Raw genomic sequence first — 17,245 nt, forward strand, 5'->3', positions numbered from 1 at the left:
CCCCCCCCCCGAAAAAAATATAAATTTGCTCAAGATGAGCAATTTCTCCTTTTATCACAATTATTTCTACCCTACCTGATCATTTCCTTAATATTCCATTACAATTTAATTGTCGTCTTTGACCTCTTTCAAATTGAGAAAGTCCAAAATGTGTCGTTTGGTAAATGGTTAAGGCATTTTGATTCCTATGGGTCTTGGGAATCAGTGTTTCAAATCAAATGCGCAGATTTTATCTTCAGCATCTAAAAATATGTGAAATAAAAATATAAAATCGACAATATCTGTTGGAGAGATAAATGTACCTATGTTATAAGCAAAGGACCTGGGCAACAATTCCCGGGCTTTTTAGTCTGTTTAGTTAAAACCGTTGTAACTTTTTCCATAAATTAAAAAGCTCACCCTTCCAACTTTTAAGCGCCCAGTGGGACAAGGGATAGAAAGAGAAAGTCACATGCTTAAGTACATTTCAACCCATGCGCATTTCACGTTTTTTTCGCATAAAAAAAACAGTGGAGCGATACAGGGCCATCATGGCCCTCTTGTCTTAGAAACATGCAAAGCCTCTGTCTATTGAGATTACTTTGTCTTCTTAGATGGCTTGCTGAACCTAATATTTAGTCCATAATTAATCACTTGTTCACGCATGTGAATACACATAAGCAATAACAATCAAAGTTATAGCATTTATCAGATTAGAAATACAATTACATACAATTTAAATACAGTTTAATTGCAATTTAATTACACACTGATGAAATATGCACAGGAGCAAAATAACAAAAACTGTCTGGGGATAAAATAAAGTAACTACAAAATTCAAGTAAATATTCTTGTGTGTACACAATTTTAGAAAGTAGAATCACAGATTACAAGTTCCATATCATTGCAATGAATCTTAAACCTTTCATGTCAGGGTTAATAGTAGTCTGATTAAACAGTTTGAATTTATATGCAAATACTAATATACACAAAATATTTAATTATATTTTCTATTTAACCATACCTTTTATTTAACCCTTTCCCACTAAAAAAAAAGTGAACATTGCTATTTGTAATCAAAGTACTGACAGTACCGGTGTGACGATGCTTTTGAGAGGATGGATATAAAAGCATCAAGTTAAGTTTATCTACATCACCACAATCACCACAATTGTGTATGTTGGTACGAAAAAAAAATTTGGTACAAAAAATGTTCGAAAAAAATTTGGGTATGAAAACAAATTTGGGTACAAAAAAATATTTGGGAACAAAAAAATTGGGACCGAAAACAATTTGGGTACAAAAAATTTTAGGTACGGAAAAAAAATTGGGGAAATGGGAAAGTAGTACCTTTGGGGAACTTGACCCACACTCGCACATTTTCGGCCCTTTCCGTCAAACATCAGATAAGTTCCTCGAAGGCAATAGTATGAATACACATTTCGGAAGCGGTAATGCGGTCCTACCTAAGCGCGTCAAAATGTAAGCGAAATATGTACACAAGTCTGTCAGGAATGATTGAATAAACGAAGAAAATCGTGTATTGATGTAAGCTTTTTGAAGAAATGTGCAGACAATATATTAAACAAGAGCTGTGTTTGTGAAACACAATGCCCCCTGCTGCGCAGCTTTGAAGCCATATATTTGACCTTTGACCTTGAAGGATGACCTTGACCTTTCACCACTCAAAATGTGCAGCTCCATGACATACACATGCATGCCGAATATGGAGTTGCTATCTTCGATATTGCAAAATTTGACCTTTGACCTTGACCTTGAAGGATGACCTTGACCTTTCACCAATTAATATGTGCAGCTCTATGAGATACGCATGCACGCCAATATTGAAAAAGTTACGGCCAATGTTAAAGTTTTTGGACAGACAGATTGACGCTTTATATTTGACATTTGACCTTGAAGGATGACCTTCACCTTTACCTTTCACAAATGAAAATGTGCAGCTCTATGAGATGCACATGTATGCCAAATATCAAGTTGCTATGTTCAATATTAAAAAAGTTATGGCCATTAAAGTTTTCGGACGGACGGACAGACTGACACACTGACTGACAGTTCAACTGATATAGGCCACCCTACCGGGGGCATAAAAAGCAATGGCGATATTTTTCTCAGCCACATAATTGTTAATAGTTTGATATCACAAAATGAAAGTGGAAGTAGAACTGTCAAAAATGACAACCTGTCAACGTGTTGTTTTTGCTGGCACGAGAGGGCGATTACACTCAATGTGTTCACATTTTGACCATAGGCTTTGTCAATGACCTTTATAGTAGTAGTGGAGTGTATGTCACCAGTACTACTACATGAATAATACATCAATCAGGTCAATGTGTTGGCTGCATATTACAACAATCAGGTCAATGTGTTGGCTGTATAATACAGCAATCAGATCAATTTGTTGGCTGCATAGTAAAACATTCAGGTCAATGTGTTTGCTGCATAATATAACAATCAGGACAATGTGTTCTTTGCATTATAAAACTATTCACCCCACCTACCCATCACTTCCACCCACTACCACCACCCACCGCCATCACCCACCACCACCACCAGCCAGCACTAACCAGCATCCACCACCCTAACCACCACCCACCATCACCACCACCACAACCCACCACTAACCACCACCCACCACCAACACCACCACTGCCAATCACTGCTACCACCACCACCACCACCCACCACAACCGCCATCACCCACCTCCACCACCCACCACTAACCACCACCTACCACCACCACCACCCACCATCACCACCACCATCGCCATCACCAACCACCAACCCCACCACCACCACCAACACCACCCACCACTTACCATCACCCACCACCTCCATCACCAACCATTAACACCAACACCACCCACCACTAACCATCACCCACCACCAACACCACACTCCACCACCACCACCCACCACTAACCACCTACCGCCACCACAACCACCCACCATCACCACCACCACCACCCGCCATCACCACTTCCATCGCCATCACCAACCATAAACCCCACCACCACCACCAACACCACCCACCACTAACCACCACCCACCATCACCAACCATTAACAACAACACCACCCACCACTAACCATCACCCAACACCACACTCCACCATCCACCACCACTGCCACTCACCGCTACCACCACCACCCACCATAACCGCCATGCACCCACCACCACCACCACCACCACCCACCACTAACCACCACCCACCAACCATCACCACCACCACAGCCATCACCAACCACTAGTGCTGCAACAATATACCGGTATATCGGTATATATCGCAATACGCAATCCGCATATTGTATTGCGATACGATTTTCATCTTACCGGTACGAAAATTGTACAAAAAATCATTCACATTTCGTCCAGAAAAGCCATCCGAAATAATGATAACAAGGTAAACAAAACAAAGCAGTGTAAATATTTTTTTTCGTAAAAATAGCATTCTGAAAAGTTTATTATATGGAGTAACGTTGTTACATCGGAGCATTCGTTAGATGCTTTTGAACAGATTTTTGTTGAATTAATTGCGCACAGCTGTAAATGTTTCGTTCGATTTTGAATTGAGCATTATTAAATTTGTTATCCAAATTTTTTAAATAAGCTTCAAAATTTTAATGCTAATGCAACAATAAAAAATTATAGCGTCAAATAAAAAATTGCTTTATCCTTTGTCTCAATAAAAAGCGCGCACAAATTATACAGGCATGTAGAACGTCGCATGGAAAGTATGGGTGTATTTTGTGTTGTATAAAAATGGGAACATCACGTCAGGTGAATTACGTGTGTTCAGTGGAAAAAAAACGCCCGGGTCGGACGTTATTTCATCACATCTTTAAATAGTAACAAATGCCAAAATGTATTTGATACTTAATAAAATTTGCGAATGTTTGTGTTTCTTGAGCACATTTACGGGTATATAGTAAATATTTACCAAAATTTGCTTTAAAACTGGAATATACGGGATTATCGGGTAATTGGCAAGTTATAATTTTGGTACAAGTTAGCAATATATTGCGATATATTGCAATACGGGTTTTTGAACTGACAATATATTGCAATATGGTTTTTGGCGTATTGTTGCAGCACTACCAACCACCACCACGACTAACCAACACCCACCACCACCACCACCACCACTGCCACTCACCGCTACTACCACCACAACCACCCACCACAACTGTCATCACCCACCACCACTCACCACTAATCACCACCCACCATCACCACCACCACCGCCATTACCAACCACCACCACCCCTTACCACCACCCACCATCACCACCACCGACCACCACTGCCACTCACCGCCACCACCACCACAGCCACCCAGCATCATATTTGCCACCCACCACCTACCAACTTACACCCACCACCAACCATCAACACCACCTACCACCACCACCAACAACCACCACTGCCACCCACAACCAACACACACCAAAACACACCACCACCACCCACCACCACCACCCACCACCACTGCTACACACAGCCACCACTGCCACCCATCACCACCACCCACCACCACCACCCACCGTCACCACCACAACCCACCACAACCCACCACCAACACTCACCACCACCAGCACCCACCACCAACACTATACACCGACCACAACTACCACCACCATATTTGACATTGCTTCTGTCTGGTTCAAAATAAGACTAAAGGTAAAATTAGTTCATCGAGGGAGTATATAGAAATCATTCTTGTTGATAATTAGTTTCGTTTGAAGTTATTCCAAATATTTTTTTTTAAATCCCTGAGGTAAACATTGGCACTCCACTGAGGTTCACTTGCTTGTCTTACATGTATAAGTATAGAGAGCAAACACTTAAACAATTATTCTTTGAAACTCTAAGGCAGAGGATTATGGCTTTTGGCCTGTATCATTGTATTGTGAACCAAGTTTCTTCAAAAATCTTCCTTTAAGTAAAGACTGGCCATGCCCAAGGGTGAATAAATTTATATAGCCTTACATATTTAAAAAAAATTGGTACCTTTCTCTCAAACATTAAGGCTTGGAGTATATATTTGTTGTTGAACATCGTATAGTGGTCCTCTAACAACTTTGTTAAAATCATGCGTCTGGGGTTAAAATGATCCCTTCCCTCGGGGCAACCTGTTTTATTATGTGTACGTAGTGAAAACTTTGAAAATATTATTTTCTGAAAAATTAAAGCCCTGTGGCTTGTTGTTTGGCATGTAACGTCTTATAGTAGGCCTCTGCTACAGCTGTTGAAATCATGCCCATTGGGTCAACACTTACCACTCTCCAGAGATAAAAACATATTAAAAATAACACTTGTATAGTAATTATTGATATATTTTTTTACTTTTAACTGCAAGGGTCAGGGGTTTTATGTTAGGTGCGCAGGTCAAAGTCACAAAAGACACTTGAAGTTTATGAGTATCGCACCTTTGTTTTCTCAATGTCTTATATTTAAATTCAGATGTTAATCTTACCTTACTGCCTGTTAATGTGTGTGCCAATTGGAGCTTGCTTGGGCCACGACTTTTATATTTCTTGGTTTACAAAACCGCCGACCCTAATTTTTGGAAAATGGGAAAAAAAATAAAATCGGAAAATCGTCTTTTTTTTAAATATTTTATTCCCGACCGCACTGCAAAACGAGCGAAACGAGAAAAAAATCGATCTGGTTTGAGTACGGTTGCGAATAAAATCAAGTACGTACAATCACCGATTGGTTCACATATATTGCAGAGATCGGGATATTTTTCAATGTGACACATTATGTACCAGTCCTTTTATGGGCACTTCTCAAAATTTATTTCGGGTAAAAATTACAGACAATAAGAAAATCAGCGTCAGTAAAATGTCGACCCCATCAAAATTTATTTCCGAGTCTGTGACGCAACTATATTGTTTAACATGTTAATTATATTAAACAAACCCGATATTATAGTAGATAAAAAGTATTTGATAATTAGTATAAATAATCCAATAAAACACTGCCATTATTTACGATATATGTGTTTAGGAATTTTGTAAACACGTCTGCCATAGTTTATAGGAACTGTACAGAAAGTTTGGAAATCGGAACAAATCGGTATATCTCGGAAAATCATTGATAAATGTATTTGTCGTTTCAATGCTTAGGGCCGAGTAATTTCGGCAAATCGGAACTCAACTTGCGTAAAACACTTGCTCAATTAACAGTTAAACTCCGCCTCCGTTCTCTGCAAAAGATTCGAAGGCGGAGCTATGCACGTGCTTTTATTAAATTGGAGGATTGCAATTGAGAAACAAACACACGATTGGTTCGGCATGTTGATTGCTAGACAAAGGAAGCCAATTTTTTCGGCATGAAATTTGTCGCTTTATTGCTTCCGACAGAAAGCGGCTTTCCTTTGATGACAAACTGTCAATTCACACAGGCTGCACATTTTCGGAAGACTTTAACTGACTCCTTGTTTACAATTCCAGTAAACAAAAACACTTGCTAACATTAAACTTTGGATTAAATTATCAAAATAAAGCAAAAGCGAAGTTGACAAATATGATTAAATTAATTCGCGTCAGTTCAAATAAGACGTTTTGCTTTGTAAATCAACGAGTTTTCATGACAACAACAACTTTGACAAACATTACCGCGACGACGCATGGATCGATCTACCTCGATTTTTTTTCATGCACGATCTCATAAGTCGAGTAAGAGCAAACACATACCAGGTAATTTGTGTATGAGTAGTTTATCTTATATAAGATTTATGCAACGGGCATCGCATTGCGTAATGGTGCGCATCGAATTATGGAAATGAAGCGCAGTTTTTCGTTTTAATGGGAGAAGAACGCATGTCATGTAATGGAGTGTTTAAAATTGCCTGATGTTACAAAAGGTGCTTTTAGGACTCATTTCATTTGAAGATATAGATGTGTTTTATTGCATAATTTGATTTTTTGTCTCTGTGTTAAGGTTATAAAAGATATGTTGTCTTTGTTCTGATGTTATTAGTATTAACTTTTTTTCCAATGATGTTTTTTTTTTTTTTTTCGACCGCCCGATGGACCATTTTCAAAATAATTTTTGTAAACCAATAAAAAAAAAAGTCGTGGCCTTGGGTACAAAATAAAATTAGGTGGTAAACAGCAATATGGTTGCACTATACAAGGGATGTGGTATTTCCCTAGCAACCAGACAGTCTTGGGTCATACTTCATTTTGGCAGCTTCTTCAAAGACACCAAGCACAGTTTTTTTTCTTTACAGGAAACAGAGTGTCTTAATTAAGCTTTGGGCTTTTCAGCAATCAAGCTAAAATATAGAGACACTCAACAGTATAAATATATATGTTGTGTGCTTAACCCAAGAAGTCAAAGAAAAAAACTAGATGGTGTTTTTACTTCTAGAATCATTAAATAATTAGATAAAAGGTGAAAGTTGTAATTGTAAGAAAATGTCAAGTTGTAACTTTAGCCAATCTCTTGGAAAAATGACATTTCTGCTAGCCAAATAATTATGGTCAGTCTTTGTCTGCTTTTAATTGTTATACCAGGGTTCGCACAGGGCTTGAAAAGTGCTTGAAAACGAGTCCTAGGCTTGAAAAGCCCTTGAACAAAGGTTGGCCTTGAAAAAGTGCTAGAAAAATACTTATTTCATGTAAAAAAGCCTTGAAAATTTTTATTTTGTTCAAAATTACTTTTATCATCGCCATAAACTTAAATCGTTCTTAAGGAAAATATTACGAAAATTTATCATAAATTCCTTCGCGCAAAAAATGTGTACCAAAATATAAGTTTCGTACACTATTGGGTACGAAACATTAAGTGTACACGTCACAGATTATGTGTATTACGTCAGAGGTTCGCCATTGTGATCAATTTTCGCGAGTAAAAATTCAGTGATGGGGAAGTGTCGTTTCAAACCAGAGTGGTTAACTGAATATTCCTGGCGCTACTTTCTGGTCATAAACACCGATGATATGCAGAAAAATGCTTAAATAATTACAACTTATACGATACGTCAACATTCTTTAAACATGAATATTCATGGCGCTATTTTCTGGTCATAAAGAAGTTGTCAAAATGACGTTTATCGTTATGTTTTGCGCGAAAGTTATGAATGTTCCTCGGAACAGAAAACACATGACATTTGAAAAGCACATTGTTGGGTCTATATAAAGACCATTGGTGTCGGGGGGAATGGGTGAAAGCGCTTTGAAAAGCCACGATAAAGGGGAAACCCACAAAGAAAACATGAAATTGAGAAGCAAACAGGGGTCCTGCATTGTGCTTTTTGGTGAAACAGGAAGGTGCTATTGTTAAAACTGTGCAATCTAAAACAGACATTAACAACAACAGCCCTGTGAAATACAAAATGTTATAGTAAATGACTTCTGTTTAAATGAAATGAACTAGTCTGTTTGATGTGAGCATATAAAGAGACAGTGTGTTTGTTTGTAATAACTTTAAAAAGTAAATACATAAGTGAGACTCATTGAGTTAAGGATGGATAACATTTATGTGTATGTAATAATTAGAAATAACACAAATGATTTATTGTGAAATTAGTTTAATGTGTTAGAGCAAATAAATGATATATACTGTGTTAATCTGGCTTGAAAATGCATTTTTTAAAGGAAACTAACATACGGTTCTCGGCCTTGAAAATGAAAATTTGGCCTTAAAAAGTCCTTAAAAAGTGCTTGAATTTAGGTTTGAGATTTTTGTTTGAACCATGTATACATTTTCTGAATTATTTTAAGCAGCATATTCAGAAGACCTTTTGAATACTATTCAGGCTTACATGCACCCTGCTTAAAAAAAAGAAAACTAGTGTGTTTTTAATACATTAGCTAGACTGGCTCATTCAATGTATTAAATATTGCATCACACAGATGTGTTGTCATTTAATGTGTCTATAACATTATCTCTAAACATCTTTTATTTATCTTTATATACAATATGAAAACAAAGAAAATCAAATCTTGATACTGTTCAGTTCATATGTGTTTTAACTTGTATGGTGTCCTATATTGGGAACATTTGTTCCAATTGGCATAAGGTTTTCATAGGTAAGATAACACTTTGTAGTTAAATTACTAAGCATAACAGTTAAAAACAGTTCTTTGCTTAAGCAACATTACTTTTAATCTGTGTTAGACATTTAGCCTCCTTCACTTAAACATAAATTTCAGTCCATGTATCAATATACACTAAAACTCAATACATTTGGTCTTGCTTATCATTCTGTTTAACATTATCTAAATGTCAACTTTGTATCTTCCTTGCCACAGTTTGACAGATAATACAGTACAAACTCTTTAAAGGACCACCCATCATAACGATTAACTGGCTATTTCGACAACCGTTTTAAATCCAGAAGTGTTCCTTCTATATTTGATTGGTTGATACACTCACTTATTGAACCAACCTGCTTACATCTTTTATGACCACTTTAATCAGTACCAATCAAAATGTTTTATCATAATTGACACCTACCAAGCGACTAGTTACTTTCACTAAATTTGGGGTTTTGGTTCAATAGGAATTGTGTACGACGTCATTGTGACCCAATTAACAAGAACAGTATTGCATTTACTGTGAGGTGTTAGATTTTTCAGCCCTTGTTTTTGTTGTGATTCCTTAATTCTTGATTGAAAAAGAATTAATATGATCGAACAATGTATGTGTCATTTGGTTATTGTTTGGTACACACTTTAAAGATTAAAGACGGCCAATAATTTAACAGTTAGGATTATTGTGTAAGAATGTTTTGTTGATGATTGATATAAAAATGGCCTGTATGCCATACTGTTATTCAAATCGGTTAAGCAAACACTGAAAGAGTTGTTTTTAAAAGAAAAGATTGATTAAATCAACATGAGTAATGGGAAATTCCATGGGCAGTGGGCCATTTAATGGGTATTGGAAAGAAGGAGGTGTGTCATTTTTTATTTTGTTCCGTTCCTCCAAAACATTATTTAATCGGCTCTGTTCGCTTTTTTTTATAGTTGAACATTTATCTGTTTTATAAAATGTGTATGCAGCTGATAACCTATTAACAATATTGTGACAACAAAACTTGTTCATAAAAGTTGTTCCCATTTTGTTTCATTATTTTCTACTGTATATTGTTGTGTCAGCTGAATCAGTGACTCTTTGTATCAGCATTAACCATCGAAAAATTTACGCTCACATTAGAAATTGTTCGTTATGAGAAACTTTCCTGTTTAAGCTATGCTAAAGTTCATGCAAACAGACTTACGTTCATTGAATATTGAACCATGTGTAGTATCGGTCCATCATGGAAACTCAGCAATTAAGACTACCTTGCTGTTTAGACCACTTTTAAAAAGTCCCGCATGTGGTTTTAATATCTATAAGGTTTCACTGTGTATTCAATATTCACATGACCCAATAGTCCAATTACAGTAACCATGTTCACTGCTATCAGACTGTTGAATGTCATTTGAGAATTAAGTTGGTTTATGTTCAGTTCAAACAATTGAGGTTCATCTTGGTTTCTAATCAAGACAGAATTCGTGATTGCTTGACTGTTTTAATACACAAACAATTAAATTTGGTATTTTCTGGACTATTTTTTTCAATTCACAGATATACTTTAAAATTAAGAATTTGCCTTTAAACAAATTGTTACGTTTTGTTTACTAAGTCAATTATTAAAATGGCAGCATTTTATATCGCTCCTCTTGCCATAGGCTCTGATGAAGTTAAGGATTAATTGTATTTGTTCGTCACGCAAAGAGCAAGCAAATGCAGATTTTTACTGCAAAACATGTTTGAAACTTTATTGTGGTAAATGTATTCAGTTGCATGATAAGTGGTTTAAAAAACATTCAGCGTATGGAAGGAATGACATGAAAGAATGGCCAGTTTCGAAACAGGTGGAGGAATTTCTATTGAAGTGTGAAGCAAACAAGGACGACAAAATTGAAATGTTATGTGATGACCACAGTCAGTTGTGCTGCCCAAAGTGTGCCTTCAATGATCACAGGTATTGCTGAAATACTTAAAATGGCACATAAATGTGTTTAGAAATCAATTAACTATATAATGTCACAATTTTAATGAGAATTAAGTATTGTCAAGTTTGCAATTTTGATTTATCGTATTTTAACAAACACATTTTTTCCTGATTTTTTGTGTGAAAAGTATCAAATACAATGAAATTAATTACGACTACACTTTCTTTCAAATTTTTGGAAATGACTTATGAAATTAATTTGAAATTGTGTCTTTTCTGGACTTGTTATTTGTATTCACAGAAATACTGTATAATTAAGAAATTTCCTGAACTTCTTATTCATGGGAGTTTAATATTTCCTATGATGGCATTTATAACCTGTGTCCTTAAAGCGGGTATATACCATTTTTTATATGTGTTAAATTGTAATATATTGATAAAATATGTTACAATAACACAAAATAGGCAAGAACAATTATACATTAAAGCCGAATTTCATAAAATGCAGCAAAGACAAATTAGCGCCCCGAGCCGATAGTGACGTACATATTTTCCTACAATAACCGAAGCATTCGTCTTTGTATTATAAACCGTTAAACTACGAGGGGTGTTCCAGAAGTTCGTGGATTTTCCCTATAACTTATTAGTTTGCTGGTAAGTCAATGAAATTTACATATTATACAAACCAATTATTAAAGAATTTATATATAAGCTAAAATTGCATGAATTTCATAAAGCGCGTTTGAAACGCGTTGCCATAGAGACCTCAGTAACGACATGCAGCACACGCATGTATTTTATTATAAGTATGAGCGTTACGAGAATTTAAATTTGGTTTAAATGTCGTTGATAAACAGAATTTACGGCAAATTTCACGTTACAGCGCCTAAGTCCTCCTTACAGCCCGGATTTGGCCCATATGGACTTCCGCATCTTCCCGGAAGTTAAATCACAGTTGCACTTTGCAAGTAAACAGGAACTTACAGTTGCAGCAAAGCGAATCGTGTCGTCTTTTGATGCTGACTGGTATAGAGACACTTTTGACAAGTGGATTTCCCGACACATAAAGTGCATTCGCGTTGGAGGTGATTATGTGGAAAAGATTTGACAGTTGTTAACTTCATAACGTCATTGACGTTGAACTGAAACGTTACACGTGCATCGGTGTGCGCATTGTGCACATGTTTAAATCTCTGATATATATTTATTGTTTTATGTATTTCCATGATATTTGGAGAGTATATTTGGAAAGGACGAAATATTCTTAACATGCTATTTGTTTGTCCATTTATGTCACCAAATGAAAGTTATAGCGAAAATCCATGAACTTCTGGAACACCCCTCGTAAGTTTAGATGCACATCGTACATGTATGGTATACATGCTGGCGAATACGGCTGTACAGCCGTTTTCAATTTCAGAATGAAATATCTGGCTTATTTCGCATTTTTCGACACATGTTCTTCTTAACTTTTATTTTAATTTATATTGAAATATATTTATAATAAGTTTTTTACACAGTTTATATAAATTCATAAATATTTGACAAAATCGTATATACCCGCTTTAATAACCATGCATCAGAAAAACAAGAAATTTGAAGGTGGGTTTCAATTCAAACAGTACAGAGCTAAATTTTAGTATAAATGCTCAGGTATGGGAGGTATTTTAGCTTGGAGTTATTATAGAATAGATTTACATTATACACTGGGTTCTTTGTGGAAAGTAGATCTCATGTTTGATTTATGATTGTATTGTTTTAACTTGTAAAACAAAGTGCATTCAACAAAAATTATGAGCTCTATAATCACTGTCAGACCAGTCACACTGCATGAGCAATTCTCACAAGCCTTTTAGACAACACTACCTTTATGTGTACTAGAATTCTTTTCTAGTGTTTTGTTGCCAATTTTGAAGAAATCTCTATCCAGCTGCAATAAGAAATTAAAGCTGTCAAGAAACTACTTATGATTACCTAGATTACTTCCAATACCTAGAAAAAGTGATTGCCTGGTTTAAGAGCCCTGTATATTGTTATGCCCCCCTTCGTAGAAGAGGGGGTATATTGTTTTGCACATGTCGGTTCGTATGTCCGTCCATATGTCCGTCCACCAGATGGTTTCCGGATGATAACTAAAGAACGCTTAGGCCTAGGATCATGAAACTTCATAGGTACGTTGATCATGACTCGCAGATGACCCCTCTTGATTTTCAGGTCACTAGGTCAAATGTCAAGGTCACGGTGACCCGAAATAGTAAAATGGTTTCCGGATGATAACTCAAGAACGCTTATGCCTAGGCTCATGAAACTTCATAGGTACATTGATCATGACTTGCAGATAACCTCTATTGATTTTCAGCTCACTAGGTCAAAGGCCAAGGCCATAACCTTGTCATTAGTGCATATGATTTACTGTACACCCAGTGAGCATATATGTCATAGCCTTGTCATGGTAGTGGGTAATATCAAAACACAAATTCATTCAACATCTTTTAAAAACCCAGCTTTTAACTTAAATGACCTTTACATAACGCCAACAAACCCGAATGAATACACTCCATTCATTCCATTGGCTGATTTGAACAGTATCCCCCAGAACATTAGCAACATAACCACGTCTGTAGTATCGGATGAAACACTAATCAGAGTAGGGAAATGCATAATTCATTTTGGCTCAGTAACTGTTAGGCATTTACAGTAACAGATAAATTTCGCCTCCAATACGTTCAGGGTCCATGCTTGGTCAGTAAATTGTCAGGAGAAGATGGACTGTACTATTAATAAATACCTCATGTTGATAATACAATATTTCTTTTTAAGATATCAAATAACGATCCCATGAATTTTATGGAAATAAATTATTGAAAACCTAAAATATATTGGTAAATGTTGTTTGACTTGCATTTGTCTTGCAATTACCAAAATAATATAGTTTGCATGCTAGATCTGAAATCATTGATTGTCTAGTCACACATACATGACGTACATGTACGCACTCAGTCAGTTTGAAAATCTTTCCTGTAATCCAGAATAGGCAACTGACATTTGCCATTTGGCTATAAATAACTCAGTGTGACTTCAATTTTCTATAAGAAAGTATTGTGGTTTGATGTTCCATTAACAAGATGCAGAGATTTGTAAATAACAGTGTCATGTACAAATGGGTCTTATGCAATATGCTGCCAGCGTAGCTCCAGTCCAGCAGTCTTCAATATGCTGCCAGCGTAGCTCCAGTCCAGCAGTCTTTTCAGGATATGCATTATGTAGAGGATACTCAGGAGATATCACGAAATCTTTAGCTACGCTGGCCAAATATGCTATAAGACCAATTTTTGCATGACGGGGATGTAATAGTTTTATTTGAATGTGTTAGTTTAGTTTAAACTTATTTATTTTAGCTCGATTGCATAGAAAGTAATTCCTACTTATTTGAAATGCTCTCGAGTCCGTTTCCTGGGCCTAGAACCAGTACTTGGTGTCTATATGGGAGATGGAAAGATGGAATGTGTTAAAGGGAAATGTATCTTAATCAAACATTAAATGTTGTCGCTGCAGTCCATTCCTGATCTCCAATTCAAGACGTTTATAATTTAAGCGGGTGCACTCTTCCCATTCGTAGTAAAAACAACTATTATTCTCTAAACGATTATTTGTGTCCTCTTTTCCAATGCCGTTGTTACATGTATGTCAACATATAAGAGCCGGATCAGCAAAATCAGCGGGGATCTGTACATTTTAAATATAAAAAATGGATTGTTTTGCAGATTTTTAGGAAAATATGGTATGATAAACAGAAAAACAGGTTACTGTCCAAGCGTTTTGTAATATATTAGGCTCGTCACGAATAAAATAACGGCTCGGCAAGCCTCGCCATTATATTATTCTAAGTCTCGCTTGATATTTCATAAAACGATGGGACAGTAACCTGTTATTCTCTATTTATCATACCACCGCTTTGATATCTGCCTGCATGAAGTTGCCTGATATATTTTTGTATTATGCCACTTTACTGCACATTTATGTTGGAGATGCTGACATGATCTTTTAAAGTGTTATCAGATACCCCATCCGATAACATTTGGGTTCACCATTATTTTGTGCAGCATTCAATGTTTGCTTAGTCACGTTCATACTGAGAACTACTTTTTTGGAGGCGTGGAATATCGCTTACGTCGTTAAAATGTAAACAAACTGAACCATTCATATTGTATTCAGAAAATCCACAACTAGTAAGTAATAATTAAAACTTTAAGTTTATAAAAAATGGAAAGCATGAAAGAAATGAGCATTCATCTATGGGAAAAATATAACAAATACAAATTTGGGCCTCACTTGCTTCACTTAAAAAGAACAAAAATTATACAGCATAATAAGAATCATTTAATTTAACAAAAATAAACTTAATAGGTTTTAATAAAAAAAAATAAACATGACAGATTTGATCAAAAGAAGAAGTCAGGAAAACTTATACTTTAAAGATGCAAATGTGTTTCTTTTTTGTGTCACTCTTTAAATAGCAAGGCAAAAAAGTGAATATCATACACAAAAAATTAATGTCAACAAAGAAAAAAATATTTATTTGAAATAAGATCTATAACATTCAAAGATAAAACAATAACATAAAAACACTTTACTCAATAATAAATTTGTTGAAAAAAGTTTCACTTGGGAGAATGTTCATGAACTATCAAAAGATGTGGTTGCAACTTTCTGCAAATAAAATGTAAAAAAAACTATATTGTATAATTAAATCTAACAAACCCAATATTGAGACAAAATGTCAAAATAGAGATTATTAAAATAACATTTTTATAGCACAACTTGAACAAATTACAATTTAGACAGGCACACAATATCATTATAAAAAAATGATAATATAGGCATATGAACTGGCAGATAAAAAATAATTAAGAATTTCTTTAAACTGAAAACCTTTTTATAATAGACTAGGGGCTTTTTCTTCATTAGCAAATGGCTTTTTTTGCACAAATTCGATGCAAATGTTCAATATTTAAAAAGTAAGCGACTATTTTTTTCCACATTTTTTACAGTTTATAGCAACTATTTTTTTTTCACAATTTTGAACAGTTTGAGACACATTTTTACAAATTTGAACAATGTGCAACTTATTTTTTTCTCATTTTGAACAGTAATAACTAATTTGTTCACAATTTTGAACAGTGTGCAGCTTATTTTTCCACAACTTTCAAGATTGAGCGGCTAATTTTTCACAATTTTCAACATTGCGCGACTCATTTTTCACAATACTCAACATTGCGCGACTCATTTTTTCACAATTTTCAATAGTTTGCGACTGATATTTTATGACTTTTAAATGTGCGACTCATGTTTTCACAATTTTGAATAGTCACCACCCATTTTTCACAACTGTGAACAGTGCGCGACTCATTTGTTCACAATATGAACAGTGTGCGACAAATTTTTTCACAAACTGAGGGGGCAAAGGTAGCTGCTCAAAGATGAGAAAAGCCAACTGCCAGAAATTTTATCCAAAAAATAGCCCCATTGCTTTTCGGAGCTAAACAAGCCAATCTTTTTTCAACAAGCACACAGACCAATGACAGTAGGACTACTGGCACTGACTGTTGGTTCATCAGAATGAAAATTGGTGTCAAAAATAGCAAAAATAATGAAACATGTGTAATGTGTATAACGATGAAACTTACCAACCACTCGACCAGGAAACATATGGTTGCACAGACTATGTGGGATTCAGGATGCTCTCCCACTGATATCATGCAGATCATCGTGGTCACAATAACGTACACATCATTAAAATCTCAGTAATATATATAGGATGCTCTCCCACTGATATCATTCATATCATTGGTCACAATAATGTACACATCATTAATCTCAGCAATATATATCTCCAACTCCAAACACACAGTCTGCTAAATCGCAGAATATTGCACAAAAGCAGCTTCCTTAGAAAGTTCAAAATCCACAAGCAGTTGCGTTCCCCACCCACTTTGCCTTCGCAGCGAAACCGTTAACATCTCAATACTAAACGTATACTACGGAGATGGACAAGTTGACAAATAAATCACTCTTATCACTTCCAATTAGCGCAGTGCGTTAAAATCCAGTTCCATTTAGTTATTGTCGTTATTGTTTGAGATTTTCACTCTACACATTCGCTTTGAAAATAGCGATTGGTGTGTACTTGGAAGTACATGTACACGTTGAATGTGTTATTATAAACAATATATTTGTTATTCGTTTTTAGTGCAGAAATTGTAATTTTAAGTATCAATTTCTCGCTTCAATT

At 35.7% G+C, this 17,245-nt stretch overlaps 1 protein-coding gene across 4 annotated transcripts in view; it reads left to right on the forward strand.

Annotated features, from left to right (window-relative positions):
* Nucleotides 1-17,245, forward strand: part of LOC127841033 (uncharacterized) — a 181,211-nt gene that overhangs the window by 148,583 nt on the left and 15,383 nt on the right. Inside the window, exon 1 of one of the 4 annotated variants that reach the window (XM_052369540.1) lies at nucleotides 10,455-10,983. The exons of the other annotated variants lie outside the window; for them this stretch is intronic. Within the exon in view, the coding sequence (XP_052225500.1) occupies nucleotides 10,694-10,983 (290 nt within the window). The 5' untranslated portion in view covers nucleotides 10,455-10,693. Of the gene's footprint in view, nucleotides 1-10,454; nucleotides 10,984-17,245 lie in introns of those variants that run through there. 4 annotated transcript variants of the gene reach the window in all.

The sequence above is a fragment of the Dreissena polymorpha genome, chromosome 8 (genome assembly GCF_020536995.1).
Source record: "Dreissena polymorpha isolate Duluth1 chromosome 8, UMN_Dpol_1.0, whole genome shotgun sequence".
NCBI lineage: Eukaryota > Metazoa > Mollusca > Bivalvia > Myida > Dreissenidae > Dreissena > Dreissena polymorpha.